This window comes from Stegostoma tigrinum, chromosome 42 (assembly GCF_030684315.1).
Source record: "Stegostoma tigrinum isolate sSteTig4 chromosome 42, sSteTig4.hap1, whole genome shotgun sequence".
NCBI classification, from domain to species: Eukaryota; Metazoa; Chordata; class Chondrichthyes; order Orectolobiformes; family Stegostomatidae; genus Stegostoma; species Stegostoma tigrinum.
In genome coordinates, this window is record NC_081395.1 from 8,207,827 (window position 1) to 8,229,135 (window position 21,309).

The 21,309-nt window shown below is 44.8% G+C and overlaps 1 protein-coding gene across 2 annotated transcripts in view; it reads right to left on the reverse strand.

Moving 5' to 3' along the window:
* The window catches only part of frmd8 (FERM domain containing 8), a 30,895-nt gene extending 11,435 nt beyond the window's left edge, over window positions 1-19,460 (reverse strand). The window contains exons 1-7 of one of the 2 annotated variants that reach the window (XM_059641582.1): window positions 19,345-19,460; window positions 11,742-11,823; window positions 9,778-9,945; window positions 7,015-7,116; window positions 4,562-4,620; window positions 3,535-3,701; window positions 635-853 (exon numbers count right to left, since the gene is read on the reverse strand). In XM_059641582.1, coding sequence (XP_059497565.1) covers window positions 635-853; window positions 3,535-3,701; window positions 4,562-4,620; window positions 7,015-7,116; window positions 9,778-9,945; window positions 11,742-11,823 — 797 coding nt within the window. In that variant the 5' untranslated portion in view covers window positions 19,345-19,460. Of the gene's footprint in view, window positions 1-634; window positions 854-3,534; window positions 3,702-4,561; window positions 4,621-7,014; window positions 7,117-9,777; window positions 9,946-11,741; window positions 11,841-19,344 lie in introns of both variants that reach the window. The other variant, XM_059641583.1, reaches the window with a different exon arrangement.
* Window positions 19,461-21,309: the final 1,849 nt, after the last annotated feature.

Here is a 21,309-nt window from a genome sequence, read left to right on the forward strand (position 1 = left end):
TTTCTTCTACTGAAGGTGCTGCAGTACATCTATGATGTCTAAAACGACAAAGGGAGGCATGGTGGCTCAGTGGTTAGCGCTACTGCCTCACAGTGCCAGGGACTCTGGTTTGATCCCATCCTTGGGCAGCTGTTTGTTTGGAGTTTGCACATTATCTCCACATCTGCAAGGGTTCCTTCTGGGTGCTCTGGTTTCCTCCCACAGTCCAAAGGTGTGCAGATTAGGATGGATTGGCCACGTTAAGCTGCCCGTAGCGTCCAGGAGTGTGCAGGCTAAGGGGATTAGCCATGGGAAATGCAGGGTTATCGGGCTGGCAGGGATGCTCGGAGGGTCGGTGAGCATTCAATTAGCCAAATGGACTGCTTCCATACGATACGGATTCTACGATTCTGCCTGGAGGAGTGGGTCAAACTCCCAAAGGCAAGGTGGAAACATACAGTACTTGTAATCAGATAAGCCATGTTCTTACTGAATGGTGGACAAGAGTCAAAGGACTGAATGTCTGTACAGTCTCCTGACTTATACATTTGTTATGTATGAAAGACCAGACAAAGGTTGCCAAGCATATTGTGCGCGCAATCTCTCAGAACCCTTCAACTTTTCATAAGGAGGCCAACCCAATCCCACAACTTACCCATAGTACTGTAGCAGATGACATTTTTCCAGATACGCTCGGTAGTGAAGTTTCAGGGCTTCTGGCTCCTCACGCGCTGCATCATCCACCAGCTGCCTGAAGGATTCCAGGAGCTCCTCTTCATAGCAATGCTGCTTGGCTCCTCGAGGCCGGAATGCTGCCAGGAACCCACTGTGCTTTTTACACAGATGAGTGGGAAGAAACATATCAAGTTTCTCCCTGAAAAACATTTCATAATAATAGGTTAACCCAACCTGGATCATGTTTCAGATAGCAAGGTAGCAGTACCTAATGAATAAGATGACTCACAGACAAAATGCAAAAACTCTTCCATGTGTTGTACAGAGCTGTAGACAGGAGTAATGTGTTGATCCCAGCCCCTGCAACAATTGATGTCACCAAAGTCAGCTTAGAGGTCCTGCTCCAGATACAACCCATTGCACTTATCCCACAAGCATCCAATCCAGCTGTAGTACCAGCCAGCAGTCACAAACCTAGGCGATCAGAATGAGCCTCAGTAAACGTGAAGCTGGATGAACACAGCAGGCCAAGCAGCATCTCAGGAGTACAAAAACTGACGTTTTGGGCCTAGACCCTTCATCAGAGAGGGGGATGGGGAGTGTGTTCTGGAATAAATAGGGAGAGGGGGAAGCGGACCAAAGATGGAAGGAGAAGTAGATAGGTGGAGAGGAGAGTATAGGTGGGGAGGTAGGGAGGGGATAGGTCAGTCCAGGGAAGACGGACAGGTCAAGGAGGCGGGATGGGTAGTAGGTAAGAAATGGAGGTGCGGCTTGAGATGGGAGGAAGGGATGGGCGAGAGGAAGAACAGGTTAGGGAGGCAGAGACAGGCTGGGCTGGTTTTGGGATGCAGTGGGGGGAGGGGAGATTTTGAAGCTTGTGAAGACCACACTGATACCATTGGGCTGCAGGGTTCCCAAGCGGAATATGAGTCGCTGTTCCTGCAACCGTCGGAGGTGTTCTACAAAGCGGTCCCCAAGTCTCCGGAGGCTTGAGGACCACTTTGCAGAACACCTGCACTCGGTTCGCAATAAACAATTGCACCTCCCAGTCGCGAACCATTTTAACTCCCCCTCCCATTCCTCAGACGATATGTCCATCATGGGCCTCCTGCAGTGCCACAATGATGCCACCCAAAGGTTGCAGGAACGGCAACTCATATTCCGCTTGGGAACCCTGCAGCCCAATGGTATCAATGTGGACTTCACCAGCTTCAAAATCTCCCCTTGCCCCACTGCATCCCAAAACCAGCCCAGCTTGTTCCCTCCCACCACTGCATCCCAAAACCAGCCCAGCCTGTCTCTGCCTCCCTAACCTGTTCTTCCTCTCACCCATCCCTTCCTCCCACCTCAAGCCACACCTCCATTTCCTACCTACTACCCCATCCCGCCTTCTTGACCTGTCCATCTTCCTTGGACTGACCTATCCCCTCCCTACCGATACTCTCCTCTCCACCTATCTTCTTTTCTCTCCATCTTCGGTCCGCTTCCCCCCTCTCTCCCTATTTATTCCAGAACTCTCCCCATCCCCCTGTCTGATGAAGGGTCTATGCCCGAAACATCAGCTTTTGTGCTCCTGAGATGCTGCTTGGCCTGCTCTGTCCATCCAGCTTCACACTTGTTTATCTTGGATTCTCCAGCATCTGCAGTTCCCATTATCAAACGAGCCTCAGTAAGCGTCTTTCAGAAACTCATCTGAGTTTTAATCCTGCTTTGTATGGGGTTTGCTCCTCCCAGTTAGTGCTGCAACTGGATAGGGCTGTTCATTGCTCAAGTCTCCTGGATTGCCATTAACTGCTCAGTGCAGGACTTCCAGACACAAATGATTGTAATGGGGAAAATACCCACATCAACTGGAAATCTGTAATGTAACTGCACATTTTCCCAACACGGCCATGATCACCATCTTTTTTCTAGCAGGAGGGAAGGTTATGCTTGAAATGTTAGACCTTTCCCATCTGGCCACTGAAGGAGCCAATTGCATCTGGAGAAGTTATTTCAGCCGTCGAATCACAACTGGTGATACTGCACAACATATAGTAGCACCAGAGGATTAAATTTTACCACTTGAAGCAGTTCAGCTGAATGGTGTTGTGACACCAAAATAAGGCTCAAAAGTAATAAAGATGGCTCAGGTTGGAGACTTTCTGATCAAAACAGCAAAACTTAAGAGGTCAGTGAGGTTTGTGAAATGATGAGAGTCCTTGATAAAGGAAATAGGGAAGAAATACCACTGCTGAGTGAGTTGGTAACTCAAAAACACACAAGAGATCATACCTTCCCCCTTTACCCTGTTGGTACATGGAATTCACAGCAGCTTTAGAAAGGGAGAGATTAAAATGAGAAGTTTAAAAAGAAATAGGAGAAAACAAATCAATCATCGAGATTGCAACCATACAACACTTTTGCACCCCAGGGCATCTCAAAGCACCTCACAGCCTTAAGTACTTTTTTTTCCTGAAATCTACACACTGCTCTAAGGGAAGAACAACCAAATTGCACACAATAAAGTCCCACCAACAGTAATAAGCTACCAGATGACCTTTCTTAAAAAAAAAAGTAGTGAGTAGCTCATAGCATGATGGGCCAAGGTGGCAAACTTCCATACTGTAGAATTCATCATACAACTTCATGATGCAAGCATGCTCAGGAACTGAGGCGTCTTTGGTGCAACAAGTTTTCTTTTGTGCATGATTTTTGTCACTCAATAACTTAAAGAAAAGGAAACTGGCAACCAGAATGACATTGGGTCTTTGTACTTTACGAGTCAGTCACTATGTTGAATTTAACCTCCCTCGCCCACCCATTATCTCTTGCAATACTTCCATTTCAGTCAGCCAGGATCTGTCCATATTCTTCCTTGGTTATCAATACTAGCCTCACCTGATGACAGTCAGATTGTGTTGGTCCTGATTAAAGGGACCAAGCTCAATTCGACAAGTGAGGGCACCCAGTTTGAGACAATCCTCCATGTCGTAAGGGTACCGGCCCTCCAGGATATTAAGTTTGGCCTCCTCGTACAACAATCGGAGAATGCCCTCATCCGCAATCTGAAATTTCAACAAATATTGACTACTCAGCAAAAGGAAGGAACAATTTTGAAGGGTAAGACATCGGAAAATTTCTGCAGACTGATAAATAACCATATCAGTAATCAGTACAGAAACAGCACGGATTACTAGTGGACAGACTGTAAAGCTATTTGACACTTGGTTGAAAAGAAATCACTCGTCTTCAGAATCTATTACTGATGGATCTTTTCCTTTGAATACATTTCATTCTTCGTTTCCAACAGCTCTTGTTGGAGTTGCACTAAAACACTGGCAAATCTCAGGAAATATACTCTACGCTTCAGTCATTTTACAGTAGCAAGTGGTCTTATACTAGCAGTACTCACAAACAGACCCATTTCAGTATACAACAGAACAGGTTCTAAATAAATTGTAAGCTAAAATAAGCCTTTATGCTGCGGCACACATACTAGGGGAACCTGCAAATGGAAGATATCTGGAAAAAAATAGCAAGACTAAAGTTCGGCACTTCCAAAAACTAGAAGGAAGAGGAGTTCGAAGTCTCTGAAGAAAAGTCAGTGGACTCAAGTTACAAAAACAAAGATTGCTTGAAAAACTCAGCAAGTCTGGTAACATCAGGGCAGAGACATCAGAATTAACATTTTTGGTCCAGTGGCCTTTCCTTAGAACATTTCAGGTTTTATTGACATGAAATATTAACTCTTTCTCTCCACAGATGCTGCTAGTCTTGCTGAATTTCTCCAGCATTCCCTGTTTTTGCAAGTAGAAGGAAAATTTATTATACAGTACACACAAACATACGTAAAACACTTGGAATTCCTGACAGAACATTACGGTTTATGTACTATTTCAAATCATTACTGAGACTAAGAACTCACTTGTAACTCTTTGCCTTTGGGAAAGAACACATTCTTTCGAAACTGCAACGACGGTTCATCTGTCAGACACAGACATACCATTAAGAGAGCAATTGAACCACCAATGGAAACAAACATAGTACTTTCACCTGGCTGCATTTTCCACACAAACAGTTAGGAGTAGCTGCCTCTAGGCCCCTTGAGCCTGCTTGGCAGTCAACAAGCTATCGTGGCTGATCTGACTACAGCCTAGACGCCACTTGCCTTCCTACACCAATATGGTTGGTTTCCCTCTTTAGTCAAGGCCGAACTTTGAATATTTTTATGGCAATGACCCTCTGAGGGAGAGATACACAAACGCTCAACCTTCAGAATAAAGAACACTTGTCATTTCAACCGTAAATGGGAGATCTTCACTTTCAAGCACAAGGAGAAACCTAGTCTAATGAAGCATGTGGGGTGGGACAGAGAGAGCTTATGGTTGAGGCGACCACTATCCTCTGCCAATATCCATACACCTAGCAGCAGTGCAGAATGCATGGGTGGTTGGGGAAAAAGAGCAACAACTTCCAGATATGAACTGTCTGAGCATTAAAGTGCCTATATGAAAGGTGTCATCCTAGATGAGACCAGTTAACACTGCTCAGGCCACAAATCAAAATCAGGGATTTTCTATGTTTGTGCATCTTGACATACAGGGAGAAACACTAGCTGGGAAAAGATGAAAGTCTTTACTCTTCTGTTCCAATTATTCTCACACAATGCATTCTGAATAAAATCACCACATGCCGTTTTGATGCTGCTTTAGTCACTTTAAATGAGCTTCTCTTTCCATGCTAAGTGTCTAGTCTGTGCTGCAACAGGTCTCAGTAGCCTAGGATTGTAGAAGATGGGGTGGAGGATATGGTGAACCAAGTTGCTGTTTATTAAACACTTGGGGGCATTTTGACTAGTCACGAACTGAATGGAAACACCTTTCAAAGATTAGTAAGCACACTATACATATGGACTGAAAAGACAACGGACTACAGGGAGAAATAGATTGAGTAATCAGTGAACAATAACAGTTGACACATCATCCCAGATGGCCATTCCCCGTGCAAAGAGAGTATGTCTGCTTGTATTTTTGATTGTGGAGTGAAATGGGAAAGAACAAGATGATGTGTCTCTGTGTGCGTTAGTTGCAGATGAGCTGGAACAGGGAGTCAACAAGTAGCCGATCGCTCTCTGGACTGGTAGCTAGATGATAATGGTCTTTTGCCTGCTAACAGCTGAGGTTGGCTCCCAGGGAGCTAATAGCTTTTGGTGTGAAAGTGTAGTCAGAAGCCATCGGACCCTGAGAAAGGAATGAGCTATCCTTCTCTTTGTAGTCAAGTAAGTGTCTTAAGTCTGACAAAAGTTAGTTTCTTTCTCTTCATCAGCTGAGATGAGTTATAGCTTTTAACTGTAGCTATAGTCAGAGATTTCATAAGTATGAATCAGTCATTTTGTCACCTGCAAGTGGGTAAAACTGTCTGGAAAAGGAAGATCGAGGAGCAGCAAAACATGTTGGGCAAAAGGGATCGTCTCAGTAAACCCCAAGGATAGGGGCCATTGAACAGCCTTTTAGGTCCTCCCCTCTGTGCATAACACCCATGCTTTTTTGTGTATGTCTGTTGTTAGTTATTCCTACGTACCAGTGAATGATGAAATTGACAAGTGCAAAGCTCATTAAAAGTAGGTTTATGATCAGGATATGCCAGTTTCTCTGGCAGATGTTGATTTTTGGTGTTACTTCTTTTTTGGTATGGAAAAGCAAATGTGGGATTCGTGATCTTGCAGACACAAAAGATTTACTACTGATGGTGGCGGGGGGGCAGTTTTAAATGGGTTAGAGTTTTAACCAGAAGAGTTAATGTTGATGGACCATAATCTGGTCTGCACTTTTGGTCAACCTGGTCTAAAAGACAAGTAAAGTGGAGATTTTTGAGTATTTTTATCAATATCTTTCACGTTTGCGAAGACTTTGGGGGGTGTGGGGGGGTGCGGTGGAGGCAATGGCCTGGTGGTATTATCGCTGGACTGTTAATCCAGAGAAGACAACATTCTGGGGACCCAGGTTCAAATCCCACTCTGGGAGATGGTGAAATCCGAATCCAAAAAAATCTGGAATTAAGAATCTAATGATGGCCATGAATCCATCATGTATTGTTGGAAAAACCCATCTGGATCACTAATGTCCTTTAGGGAAGGAAAGTGATATTCCTACCCGGTCTGGCCTACACGTGACTTCAGACCCACAGCAATGTGGTTGACTCTTAAATGCTCTCTGGGCAATTAGGGATGGGCAACAAATGCTGCCTCGACAGTGACACCCTCATCCGTAAATGAATAAAGACAGAGAGTAGTCGAGCTTCGTTTCCAGCATGCCACCCACTGAGTCATAACACCTGGTCCTCAAAATTCTTCAAGTTATTAACCAATGCAACACTCACCATGAACAATGTCATCAACAGAACACTTAGTAAATCGGTAAAGGAGATCTGACCACTGCCGGCTGACCTTGTAGGGATGATGCTTGGGCTTCAGTTGCAGCTCTGTGAATAAGCAAATCATGTCAAATAGTAAAATGTTAAATGAAAGACACTGCCAGAGAACATGTAAGATTCTCTTCTCAGTTTCCCTTCTACACCTCCTTTGGGTTAAGATTGCACAGAATTGCTTACAAATGGATTGATGCATCAGAACATTTCAACCGGATTAAGAGCCAATGATGCGATCATCACAATAATGGGAAACGAGATCTCCTGTTACAGAGGAGGGCTGGGACAATGTCCTTTTGGCGTCTGTCTCATGATTTCTAAAGAAAGGGAGACACTGTGGCCATTGTGCATAGCACAATTTATGGTATTTAAGTGCCTGTGGGCGTAGTCATTTGGACATCAAATAATGCACCCTCAGGGTTTCTATGTGAGGCTTGTTCATAACGAAAGAAATTTACTGCAGAACATATTTACACACAGATCAGGCCTTACCGGAGCCTTGCCATCATTTTTCTCTCCTCCTCATCCTAGAATAATATCTCCATTTACATATCACATTTCATATGACTCAGTGACTCAGACAATGAACTTTCTTTTTTAAATAGGACTACAGTCACTGGAAGTTCTTGAGACATGAAGGACAGACTCTCTTTCCAGGCTAAGCAGGCGCTACTAATTGCTAAAACTATAGCAAAACCATTTAGTAAACGGGACTCCAATGATCCCCCTTCTACTCCAAAGGGTCTCTTGTTCCCTGCATCATTTGTAGAGTTTGGGGATTCATGAAGGGGTGATGAGTCCAAAGTATAAACCATGATGAGGCAACAATAGGCACAAACGAATGTACAAGTGGTGTTCTCAAATGTGCTTTTATATTTCTCTGGAGAGATCCTGAATATTAGATGGAGGCCAATACAGAAAAAGAGAGGACACTATACTGGTTTATATAAATTGACGAACAGGGCTCAGTGCATTAGCAGCCATTTCCCGCTGACCCATAGGGAACTACGCAGAACAACCTGTGTACAATGACCAAGTAGACCCTCTCGCAGATGCTTCCTATTGCTACTCAGCGAATTACGTGCTCCCTATAAGACAGCCAGAGTTTACACGCATCACTGGAACTGCAGTTTGCCAATTCTGGGCTTCCAGTCTTCACATCAATTTTGAAGGGCAGTTTTTTTTCTTGGGGGCGGGTTGGGGGGGGAGACGAGGAAGCAGTGGTGGTAAAGAAGAAAGGAAAATGGATGGGGACTGCATCCAGATCATTAAATCTTACGAGGCAGCACAATTAAATAGGCAGTGAATCAGAGAAATTGCTTTAAAACAAAACTGACCTAGGTACCCAATATTCGCAGAGCATATACACACAACTGCACCTCCAAGTCGCAAACCATTTCCACTCCCCCTCCCATTCTCTAGATGGGATGTCCATCATGGGCCTCCTGCAGTGCCACAATGATGCCACCCGAAGGTTGCAGGAACAGCAACTCATATTCCGCCTGGGAACCCTGCAGCCATATGGTATCAACGTGGACTTCACCAGTTTCAACATCTCCCCTTCCCCTACTGCATCCCTAAACCAGCCCAGTTCATCCCCTCCCCCCACTGCACCACACAACCAGCCCAGCTCTTTCCCCCCTCCCCCCCCACCCACTGCATCCCTAAACCAGTCCAACCTGTCTCTGCCTCCCTAACCGGTTCTTCCTCTCACCCATCCCTTCCTCCCACCCCAAGCCGCACCCCCAGCCACCTACTAACCTCATCCCACCTCCTTGACCTGTCCGTCTTCCCTGGACTGACCTATCCCCTCCCTACCTATACTCTCTCCACCTATCTTCTTTACTCTCCATCTTCGGTCCGCCTCCCCCTCTCTCCCTATTTATTCCAGTTCCCTCTCCCCATCCCCCTCTCTGATGAAGGGTCTAGGCCCGAAACGTCAGCTTTTGTGCTCCTGAGATGCTGCTTGGCCTGCTGTGTTCATCCAGCCTCACATTTTGTTAGCTTGGTAAAGCTCCCTCCCTGCTTTGGCATTCCAGCCTCAGGGAAATAGCACTGCCTCAAACCAAACAATTTTCCTTTTCCTCACCCAGTGGTGCCTGAGTGAGATTTTCAGTGTAGACAATGGACTGAAATAACTTGCATTCATGTTGCACTGTTAATAAAATGTGGTAGGAGAAACAATAGGAGCATCATAAAAAACGTTATACTAGATCATGTGCAAAGATACATTAGAATAGGCAATTAAACATTTGATCAAAGAGATGGATTTTAAAGGAGCATGTTAAAGAAGAATCGAGAGGATGAGATGTTCAGGGAGGGAATTCTAAATCATAGTGTCCAGGCAGCTGAAGGGGCAGATGAGTTGAGATAGACAGAGCTGGGTGATGAAATTGAGGCTGAGGTAGGCAGGTTTGTCGACAGAACGTATCTGGTCAGAAGCCTGTCACAGGATCAAAGAATGTTTAAAGCCTAATTCATTCAGACAGCCCTGCAGACAGGAGACACAGCATGGGCTGAACTTGAAGTCAGGTTGTCAAGTCGTCCAATCTACTGGAAGGCAGTAGATGACACTAAAGCATTTTCCCTAATTATCTTGTTAAAATCCCCTCCTAGCAGCTTTTGCAGCAAATGCACTTATTAACTCACAAATAGAGACACTCCCAAACACACCCTCCCCAAACTACAGGGTCATTAAAGACTGCAGTCACTCACCTAAGAAAGGCGAAACCAGCCACAACGAGAAAATCTCTTGAGCCTGATCAGGCAACTGCAGTGCTTCCCGAACAGTTCTGGCAAGCTCCCCTGCTGTAAGGGCCGTCAGACTCTCCACAGAAATCTGAATAACAGAGTCATTCACCAGGTAAACCAATACCTCTGGGTCTTCGGAAGAAAAGGGGCCAGAAAAAAATTAAGTTAACTGAAGAACATGTTCATTTAGGTGAGAAACAAACAAACAGTTTATCACACCAAAAGAAAAAGGGAGAATCTACATGGAGAATTGAACATTTATACAAGACAAATCTTCTGGATTTTTGTTTTAGAAGTCTGTGGCTAATAAAACTATGGTTATGGATCTGAATAGATTGTACTGACCTCCTCACACTAGGGTGCCATTTATGCTCTCATCTGCCATATGCAAAATGAATCAATTTTTGATGTGCAACAGGTTTTCTTTTGGTTGGCAATGCAGCTAGGACAACTAGATTGCTTGCTCTCCTCAGGTCTTCTGACAGCACTGAGGTACTGTTGCCTTGGCCCTAGTGGCAATTTTACATATGATAGCAGGCAAAGTGTCAGTGGAATGGCAACACAACCAACCTCAATCTAACCCTCTTACACTAGATAACAGAAGCGAATCCAATCAATGGTAGATATTCCTATCTACATACAAACAGAAATACAAACAGTAGGCCACCTAGCCTGCTTTCAGCTTGCTCCACCATTCAATAAGGTCATGAATGATCCGATTCTTTTGTGGCTAAAATGCAAAACAATACTGTATCAGAGATAATGGGAACTGCAGATGCTGGACAATCCAAGATAACAAAGTGTTAAGCTGGATGAACACAGCAGGCCAAGCAGCATCTCAGGAGCACAAAAGCTGACGTTTCGGGCCTGGACTCTTCATCAGAGAGGGGAATGGGGTGAGGGTTCTGGAATAAATAGGGAGGGGTGGAGGCGGACCGAACATGGAGAGAAAAGATGATAGGTGGAGAGGAGAGTATAGGTGGGGAGGGGATAGGTCAGTCCAGGGAAGACGGACAGGTCAAGGAGGTGGGATGAGGTTAGTAGGTAGGAGATGGAGGTGCGGCTTGGGGTGGGAGGAAGGGATGGGTGAGAGGAAGAACAGGTTCGGGAGGCAGAGACAGGCTGGGCTGGTTTTGGGATGCGGTGGGGGGAGGGGATGAGCTGGGCTGGTTGTGTGATGCAGTGGGGGGAGGGGAAGAACTGGGCTGGTTTTGGGATGCGGTGGGGGAAGGGGGGATTTTGAAGCTGGTGAGTCCACATTGATACCATTGGGCTGCAGGGTTCCCAAGCATGAGTTGCTGTTCCTGCAACCTTCAGGTGGCATCATTGTGGCACTGCAGGAGGCCCATGATGGACATGTCATCTAAAGAATGGGAGGGGGAGTTGAAATGGTTCGCAACTGGGAGGTGCAGTTGTTTATTGCGAACCTAGCGGAGGTGTTCTAAAAAGCGGTCCCCAAGCCTCCGCTTGGTTTCCGCAATGTAGAGGAAGCTTCCTCCTTGTCCTGTCCGTCTTCCCTGGGCTGACCTATCCCCTCCCTACCTCCCCACCTATCTTCTTTTCTCTCCATCTTCGGTCCGCCTCCCTATTTATTCCAGAACCCTCACCCCACCCCCCTCTCTAATGAAGGGTCTAGGCCCGAAACATCAGCTTTTGTGCTCCCGAGATGCTGCTTGGCCTGCTGTGTTCATCCAGCTTCACACTTTGTTATCTTGCAAAACAATACTGGCGGCTACAGCTCAGTCTTACTTGAAGCAGCTGGTTCAGTGCAAACTGGAGGGCAAAGCATGCACTTTTCAGCATCTACAGGTACAGTTTGACTTACCTGGTAGAGACATTACTTTTGATGAAAGGCCTTTTGCATGTGCTCTGGCATAGCACACCACAGAGCTGAAGCTGGTTTAAAGAGAACATCACAACACACTTACATCTAGTCACAGATGAGGATACACTCCCCCGCTGGGAACCTCCAGGCACTTCCAGCAAATTTCTCGGCTCACTTGGATCCATCTGAATCAGAAAGAAATCTATCAGAAACACAACAGCATTAAAATGAGGGTTTCAGTCCCTCTCTGGCTACTGTAGGAAGATGGTGACTTTGGGTTCCTAACTCTCAAAGCAAATTTAAACCAACCTACTTCACTATGACCATGCAAATTACTATGCTGCCAAGTTAGTTTCCTTCAATTATGGTAACCAGAGCGACTGCTCCATGTTCAGCTATAAAGAGCCTGATAATGCTTTACTTCATTCCAGGGAATAAAATAAACTTCAACAGAACTAGTGTCCCTCCCTTCTTCCTGCATGGACACGAGAGCACTTCTTTGCCAACTGCTCTCTGTCATGAGCAAAGCACAGGTTCGACATGCAAGGCTGCATCATTCCCAAGATATACAAGTTCAAGAGTGGGTTGGACAGTTGGGCTTGTTTCTCAGAAATGAGCAGTAGGCCATTCGAGCCTGCTCTGTCATTCAATTCGATCAAGGCTGATCCCCTATCTCAAAGCCATAATCTTACTTTCCACCGTAATTTAGAAGAGTGTGGGGTGGTTAGATTTTATTGAAATGCACAATGGTCTGAATGGTCTTGACAAGGTCGAGGTCGAACAAATTTTTGCCTGGCGGAGGGAAGAGAATGCAGAACTAGGGGTCATTGATATAAAATTTGAGGCTGCCCTTTCAGGATAGAGATGAGAATATTTCTTCCCTCTGAGGGTTGTGCACCCGTGAAACAGACTGCCTCAGAAGGTAGTGGATGCAGCTTTATTGAATATTTTTAAGGCAGTGGTAGATAAATTCTTGTTTGGGAAGGGAATCAGAGATCATCAGTTGGAGAAGGGAATGTAGAATTCTAAAAATACAGACCTTATTGAATGAGAGAAAATGGCCTACTTCTAACCCTATGCTGAATGTTTGAGTGAGGTAGAAAGGTAATAACAGTGCATCTGAATGGAGATAGGTTGGGTGTGCAGGCAGAGAGCTCTTACAGCATAACGCTTTGAAAAGACTAAAGCCTAATTCTCCCGGGAAAATCAAGTCAACTCCTCTGCTTGCTCCACTCAAATGTAAGAAGATTATGCTACACACTAGAAAGCAACTACAGGCTTCTAAAAACATCCCTCACAGTTGGCGATCCTTGGCAGAAAAATAAAAAAGTGGCGATCATCTCACAATTGATCATATTGGTGGCACTGCGCAGAATGGCTCAGACATTCCCATCACAACAGGTCAAAGTAGTAATACAGCACATAAAGCAGTTATGAACTGTTTCAAAGCGGTAATTTGCAACATCCTTCTCTCATCTAAGTAACATTCTGTAGAAAGCATTGGACCTTTGGGGGGGAAAAGAGATCACAAACATTAGAGAAGTAAAGGCAGTAGGGTGTAAGAGATCAGACTTGAGCAATCAAGGGATAAAAAAATCTTGATGTGGAAATGACAACAGCCTGTGATGATCACCTATCGGAAAGCTACACACAACCAAGTTGAGATTTTGCACTAAAGAATCATATTAGACTCATTAACACTATCTCCCCAAAACTGCCAGACTTGCAGGGTTTGAGTACTTTGTTATTTCAAATCTCCAACATCCACAGAATCATGTTTTATTCAACTGAAGTCTCATCTCAATTCATTGGCCACCCAGGCACAGGACTACATTTTTGTGTTATGCCACAATTGAAGGAATCTGCACAATTCCTCTTTGCAATTCCCTTCAGCAGCTGAGAGGGATTCTGTTATGTTGCAGTTCCAAGCCACCAAACATGTCAGCGTCCAGAACTATGAATAAGCAAAGCTTAGGGCTGCTCAGCTAATCCCAGTCATGCTGGGTTCATCAGCAATTTCCAAATCTCTCACTATGAACCAAATGTCTACTGCGATGATTTTAAAAATGTGTTTAATCCTCTGGTGGTGGCTTTGATAATTCTCTCATGGGTTGTGATATTGCTAGCTAAGCAAGCATTAATCTCCCATTCTAGTACAAATAAGAGACTTGTTCAGCCATTTCTGAGAGCAATCATGGACTGGAGGCTGTAAAAGGATGTTAGAGAACCAAGTGGGTTCAAGCAAAAATCCACCAGTTGGACGGTGATTGTTATGAATATGCATTCCGATTTAAAATTTAGATTTTCCTTTTATTTTAATTAATTCCTTGATGAGGGCATTACTGGTTAGGTCAGTGTTTATTGACCATTTCCAATTGTCTTTGAGACGGTGATGGTGAACTGCCTTCTTAAACTGTTGAGGCCCTTGGAACGTAGGTACTGTACATCCACAGTGCTGAGAGATATCGGAGTTCCATGGGAAAGTGAAGGAGTGACAATAAGTTGGGATGGCACATGGTCTGGAGGAAAATTTGCAGGTGTTGGGGTTTGAAGATCTCTGCTGCCATTGTACTTACGGGTGTTTGAGACCACAGATTTGGAAGGAGCTATCAAAGCAGCCTGGGTGAGACAGATCTTGTACATGATGCTCGCTGCCATCACAGTCATTGAAGCAAGTGAATGCTCAAAGTGGGGTGCCAGTCATGCATACTGCTGTTTCCTTGGTGCAGGTCCAAAAGCACTCAGTACTCCAGTGCACTCCTTGTAAATGGTGGACATATTTGGGAGACAAGAGGTGAGTTACTCAATGCAGAATTCCCAGCCCCTGAACTGCTCTTGTTGCCATAGTCTTTATACGGTTGGTCCGATTCAATTTCTGATCTACAGTAACTCCAGGATGTTGACAGCAGGAGATTCAACACTGTAGCAAAACCACTAATACCACTGAATGTTAAGTGGAGATGGTTAGATTCACTTTTGGTGGAAATGGTCATTGCTTGGCTATTGGCTTGAGACAGTGTTACTTGTCAGTTATTAGCCAAGCTTGGATGTTATCCAGTTTTGCTGCATACACTTATGGGCTGTTTCAGACTGATGAAAATTAACCGACTTTAAACTACTCAGATGCTAGAGTAGGTTCTGCCCTGCCTAGCTCATTAATACAGGACTCTGAATTACCAGCCCAGCAACCAACAATTCCTTTAATTTCACTCCACCCCCACCACATGCACAAGAGCACAGGCAGTTTCCTTAAGAGGACACTCCCTTTAAAAACAAATTGTAGTAATTTAGAGGGGTCAATGAGCGCAAGCCTGCAGGGGAACTTTACAGTTGTTGCACAATGAAAATTAATGAAAAACAAGGAATACAAGCAAAGGAAATGAACACCAAACATCATGTCATTTCCCAAGGCTGGGGCACTATTAACAACAATCCAAACCAGAGGATAAGAAAAAGTCTGAATAATCTTTAGGTTCTGGGGTAGTACAGGGGAAAGAACAATGCCAAAGTGCCTTATATCTGCCAGTGTTCCCCTTACAATATCCTCTAGGTCAGTTAAAGTGTAAGCTAAGGAAGGGTGGACTTGGGAACATCACATCTAGAGACAATAATTGACTGCATTCAGGGATCTGATGCTTTGCCAAGTGGAGTTATTATGTTCGCATCATCAGGCCATCACTTATCACAGCAGAATCACAGACTAATGCAAACTAAGCACCGACCAAACAGACAAAGTTGCACCACTCAAACACATTGTGTCAAGCAGAACTGTAATGCGGTTACTTAAGTGCTTCTAATTACCAGGATGTTGAACTCTCACCATGTTCACTTCAATTTAAAAATAAATGCATTGACATTTTCCATGAGAAATGAGGGAGCCTGCTCCAAAAAAAGTTAATTCTACATTTGAGTTTTCTTTGTAACACCTCATTAAAAGCAAAAAGTGCACTGCAGACTATTAGATCAACATTTTTCCAGATAGGGGAGACTCAGAATGAGTTAGCCCAATGCCAACAAAACCACATAAATCCTCACAACCACAGAATCGGTGGGGATTCATAAACTTCTGAGAAATGTTAGATGTGCAACATCTGAAGAATTGGGGCAGATTTGAAGAGCAAAAAGAAAAAGCTGCAAATGTTAATTGCGCATGCCAACCATCATCTGAAGTAAAACAGGTCAATATTCGAGTGTTTCAGAGATAGTAGGAACTGCAGATTCTGGAGAATCTGAGATAACAAAGTGCAGAGCTGGATGAACACAGCAGGCCAAGCAGCATCAGAGGAGCAGGAAGGCTGACTGTTGGGCCTAGACCCTTCTTCAGAAATTTCTAAAGGGTCTAGGCCCAAAATGTCAGCCTTCCTGCTTGGCCTGCTATGTTCATCCAGCTCTACACTAAGTTATCTCAATATTCGAGTGGAAGCTCCATCTGTTTTACCTAAAATTTTACCCTAGATGCCATTCAGCATTTCCAGTTCTGCCCTAAAACCAGAGTTTTTATGTGAAAAGATACATCATCCTTCAGACATGATAAAAGCATTATCTTATTAACCCCTACCAAAAGGCTCAGCACTAGTCCCAACCCTGGAGGTGGAGATCGGAAACCAAAACAGTAATTGCTAGAGAAACTGAGAAGGTCTAGCAGCATTCATGGAAAGAAAGCAGAGTTGACATTGGATCGAGTGACTTCATCTGATGATGTTCTTTGTGTAACATCTCACTAGTTCATCTATGCTGATGACATGTGAGCTACCAGTCATAGAAGTGTACAGCACAGAAACAGACCCTCCAGTCCACCTCATCCATGCCAACCAGATATCCCAAATTAATATAGTCCCATTTACCCAGTATTTGGCCCATATCCCTCCAAAACCTTCCTATTCATATACCCATCCAGATGCCTTTCAAGTGTTGTAATTGTACCAGCCTCCACCAATTCCTTTGGCAGCTCATTCTATACACACATCATCCTATGTGTGAAAAGTTGCCCTTTTAAGTGTTGTGTCCAGTATTGATGTCCTCATTTAAGGAAGGATATAAATGAGGCACTGCAGAGGGGCCAGACAAGTTCTATCCTTCTACGTTCCAGACTAGATCCTAATCAAACACTTTACAGTGTGGACAGACTACAACAGCACACTGTCACACACAGAATACCTCCAAAATCATATCCAGTACATTCCACCTTCAAAACACCTATGCCAAAAAAATTATATCTAGAGGGATGGTCAGAGACTAAAGCAATATCCCAGGCTAACATGCTTTGACGTAACTTGAGTTAGGACCTTGCACATTTCAGAGCACTGGAAGAAAACAGAAAAAAAATCAAAACAGAAAAATCTGTGAATCAAAGTTGATACATCTATACAAGGAATTGTCGTTACACCAGACTTGTCCTCAACATTTGTGTTACTGCACTCCAGTGCAGAGTACTGAATGCCACAATGAACATTAAAACCCTATGTTCCTCACCCCTCAGCTGGCTTCCTGCCACAAACAGCTGCCTACAAAAATGCACAAGCTGGCTGAAACCATCCAGGTTGCACCTCACTTACCCACTCCATGATGACCTGTTCAACACACCTACTGTCCACCTTCAACTTGATTCCCCTAAATGAAGCAACCATCCTAAACAAGGTCTGCCAGCAGGCATCCTTCAGATCGAGGAATTGGTCACTGATAAGTTCCTTGTCAAAAAAATCCAGTTTTTGAAGGGCATTCTTTTACCTACCATATGGCAAGAGTAGCCCTTACTGTGTTCAGAACAGGCCAGGAATGCGACACAACCCATCTACAATGCAGTGCCTCAGTATAAACTTATTTACCTGTGGATGCTGCATATCAATGCTGCTTATTACCAAGTCGTGTTCCCTCTGCATACTAAGAGGTGGGCTAATTATAAACTCTGCAAGTGAAGCAAACAAAGCTTAGAGATTTCCATTTTCTAAAATGAAGGAATTAAAAACTGATCAATTGAGGTGGATGTCAAAGTTACCATTCCATTACCAGAAGACAATAATTTAGATTTCCTACGATCTATTCTATTACCTCAAATTAACACAATGAACCAATGTAAGTTGCTTCAGTTTTGTTTCATACACTCACAGGATTAGGGCGTCACTGGCCAAGCCAGCATTTATTGGCCATCACTAATTGCCTGGAGTGCAGTTAGGAGTCACCCAGATTATTGAGACACTGGAGTCACATATAGGCCCGATCAAAGACAGCAGATTTCCCTCCCTAAAAGACATTGGTAAGCCAGATGGGTTTTTCTCCCAACAGTAAATAATGGATTTCTAGTCAAAATTAAAAACCTCAAATTAAGAGTAATTGAATTCAAATACTGCCACTCATCGTGGCAGGATTCAAACCCAGGTCCCTGGTTTAACCAACTAGGTGCTAATCCCATTTGTTCATTGCCTCTAGTTTGTAGGGCAATGTTCAGTACGTTTGCTGGCTCATTCACACCAACAAATTATCACATTTCACAAATTAATCTATGCTGCACAAAAAGTCACAAAATGCACAGCATAACTGCAAATGACTGTTTAAAAGAGAATTTGACAGAATATTAATTCATTCAACATGGTAGTCTAATTATCCTGCTCTTAGCACACAAGTGGTGAAATTTTTATCTTTCAAACATTTATTCACTTTTAAAAACTGAACATATCTGCTCCCACAGCTGTTTGTGGAAGGACGTCTTAACCAAGCAACGCCTTGTGTAAAAGAAAAAGCCTCCAATTCACTGTTTTTATCTGGCTGTTTTCATTCCTGCCTCAGGAACCAGGCTGAATAGTTTATCCATGAGAAGCAAAGAGATACTGCAGATTTGTAACCAGCAGGAAAGACTGCATCTGACTCATGCCCTTCTTCAGGGACAAACCAGCACATTAAACAGAAAAGGGAAAGAGAGGTATGTACAGAAGAAGTGACATTACTGAATGATTTCACTCAACTAATGACCTGAGGCATTAAGTAAACATGAAAATTGAGAGAGATAGTAAAAACTGCCAATGCTGGAGTCTGAGATAAAACAGTGTGGAGCTGGAGGAACACTGCAGGCCAGGCAGCATCAGAGAAGCAGGAAAGCTGACGGTTCAGGTCAGGACCCTTCTTCAGGTGTTTTTCAAGTGCCTACCTTCTTGAGTGTCACTTCCCCGCAACTGGCCGATAGCCTTGTGTGCTATCTCACTTGAAGTGATGCCCTTAAAGTTTGTAATAGTGCCTGCCTTTCTACCAGTAAATTGAAAACAACCACCACAGAAAGGATGATAAACCTCCTTCTCAAATCCCCTCGAAATCACTTGGACTTTACCTTAAGTTTATGCCCCCTCTGCAAAGGGCAAAAGTTCCTTTATGTCTATACCCCTCAATATCATAGCCCTCAAGGCCCAGACTACAGGGATAGTGACAGTGGTGGTGGTGGGGGGAGGAAGGGGCTGGAAAAAGGAGCCAGCTCCATTCCCCCTCCCCATATCTACAGGGTCCCGACCCGAAACGTCAACTTCACAGCTCCTCTGAAGCTCCATGCAGTGCTGTCTCTGACTCCAGAATCCGCAGTCCTTGCTTAACTCTGGCCAAGAGGTTGGGTGGGTTCTCCCGAGAGTCGACGGTCACTTCCAGCCCTACCTCACACCAACAGGTTTATATCCAACCTGGGCCCCAAAACCACCAGACAATATTTAAAAACGAAATGTACTCACGGGTGCAGACTTGGGCCGCTTGGACCCAAGGCCCCCGTTTTCACCCGACTCCGCGACTGCCGCCTCAGTCCGGACTCGCAGTTGACAAGGTAGACCGGCCCGGGCGCCTGCGCAGCAACCCGTTTCGGCCACACCTCCCCCGTCCTACGCTGGTCCCAGACGCGAGCGCATGCGCCTTCCCATTCCCCACGCGCAAGGTTCGCCGGGGACTGTAGTCTTCTGCGTGGCGTTTGCCCCTTGCGGCGCATGCGCTCTCAGGCAAAACAAACTGTCCGCCGGCGAACTCCATTCACTAGCGTCTCCCCCCGGCCCCACCCTCCCACCTTCTGCCGAATTCGCGCCTTTTTGTCCGGCGCGCGCCCCCAATAACTGCCATTTGCAAAGGTAGTACCCAAGAGTGACCTGCTTGGAGGGATAATGGATGGACCAAGGGACTGGTCTTGTCACTCGTATGCACACCTGGTAGGAGAGACTATGCGACGTATTACGCAATGTATTAGCATAAGTTAGCCCATTCGGTCCATCGAGTCTGTCCTGCCATCCAATGATATCATGGCTGACCTGATCATCCTCAACTCTACCTCTGCTTTTATCCCCTCAGAGGTAGAAAAACAGGAGGCTGGAAGAATACATCAAGCCAGGCAGCATCTGGAGGAAAGGAGCAGTCAATGTTTCGGGTAGACCCGCTCTTCAGCCCTATGTTCTTCCAGTCTCCTGGTTGTTTACCTCGGATTTCAGCATCTGCAGTTTTTTTTGTCTCTAAGTTTTAAGCCCTCACGTCCACAATCTTTCATTCCCATCTAGATTAAAAGTGTCAGCCTTGAATATAACTCAACTCTCCAAATTTTACAAGACCCCTCCTGCAGTTACCACATTCACAGATTTATCACCCTCTGAGAGATTGGAAATTTCTGCCCATCTCCACCTTCCTCCATCTGAGGAAGGGTGACTCAACCTGAAATGTGAACCCTGATTTCTTTTCCACAGATTCTGCTAAAACTGCTAAGCTTTTCCAACAATTTCCACTTTTGCTACCTCCATCTGAGATTTTGCTCTTGGACCTAGACTCTCCCACAAGGGGTAACAAAATCTCTCAGAGTCTATGTTTCAATAAGGTCACCTCTTGTTATTCTAAACAGGAATGAGCAGAAGCCAAAACTACTCAATGTCTCTTCATCAAACGGTTCTCCATACCCGGGATTAGCCTAGTGAACTTTTTCTGGACTACGTGTGATAATGGGAACTGCAGATGCTGGAGAATCCAACATAATAAAGTGTGAAGCTGGATGAACACAGCAGGCCAAGCAGCATCTCAGGAGCACAAAAGCTGACATTTTGGGCCTAGACCCTTCATCAGAGAGGAGGATGGTGAGAGGGTTCTGGAATAAATAGGGAGAGAGGGGCATGCAGACCAAAGATGGAGAGAAAAGAAGATAGGTGGAGAGAGTATAGGTGGAGTATAGGAGAGTACTTGTTTCCCAAAACCAGCCCAGCCTGTCTCTGCTTCCCTAACCTGTTCTTCCTCTCACCCATCCCTTCCTCCCACCCCAAGCCGCACCTCCATCTCCTACCTACTAACCTCATCCCACCTCCTTGACCTGTCCGTCTTCCCTGGACTGACCTATCCCCTCCCTACCTCCCCACCTATCCTCTCCTCTCCACCTATCTTCTTTTCTCTCCATCTTCGGTCCGCCTCCCCCCCTCCCTATTTATTCCAGAACCCTCTCCCCATCCCCCTCTCTGATGAAGGGTCTAGGCCCGAAACATCAATTTTTGTGCTCCTGAGATGCTGCTTGGCCTGCTGTGTTCATCCAGCTTCACACTTTATTATCTTTTTCTGGACTACCTCCAGTGCCAGTCTACCATTTTCTTAGAAGGGCTTTTGTGATGCAGTGGTTGTGTCTGCAAGGGCCATAATCATAATTTTAAATTGTTTTTAAATAATGTATAGGAAGACAACTCAAA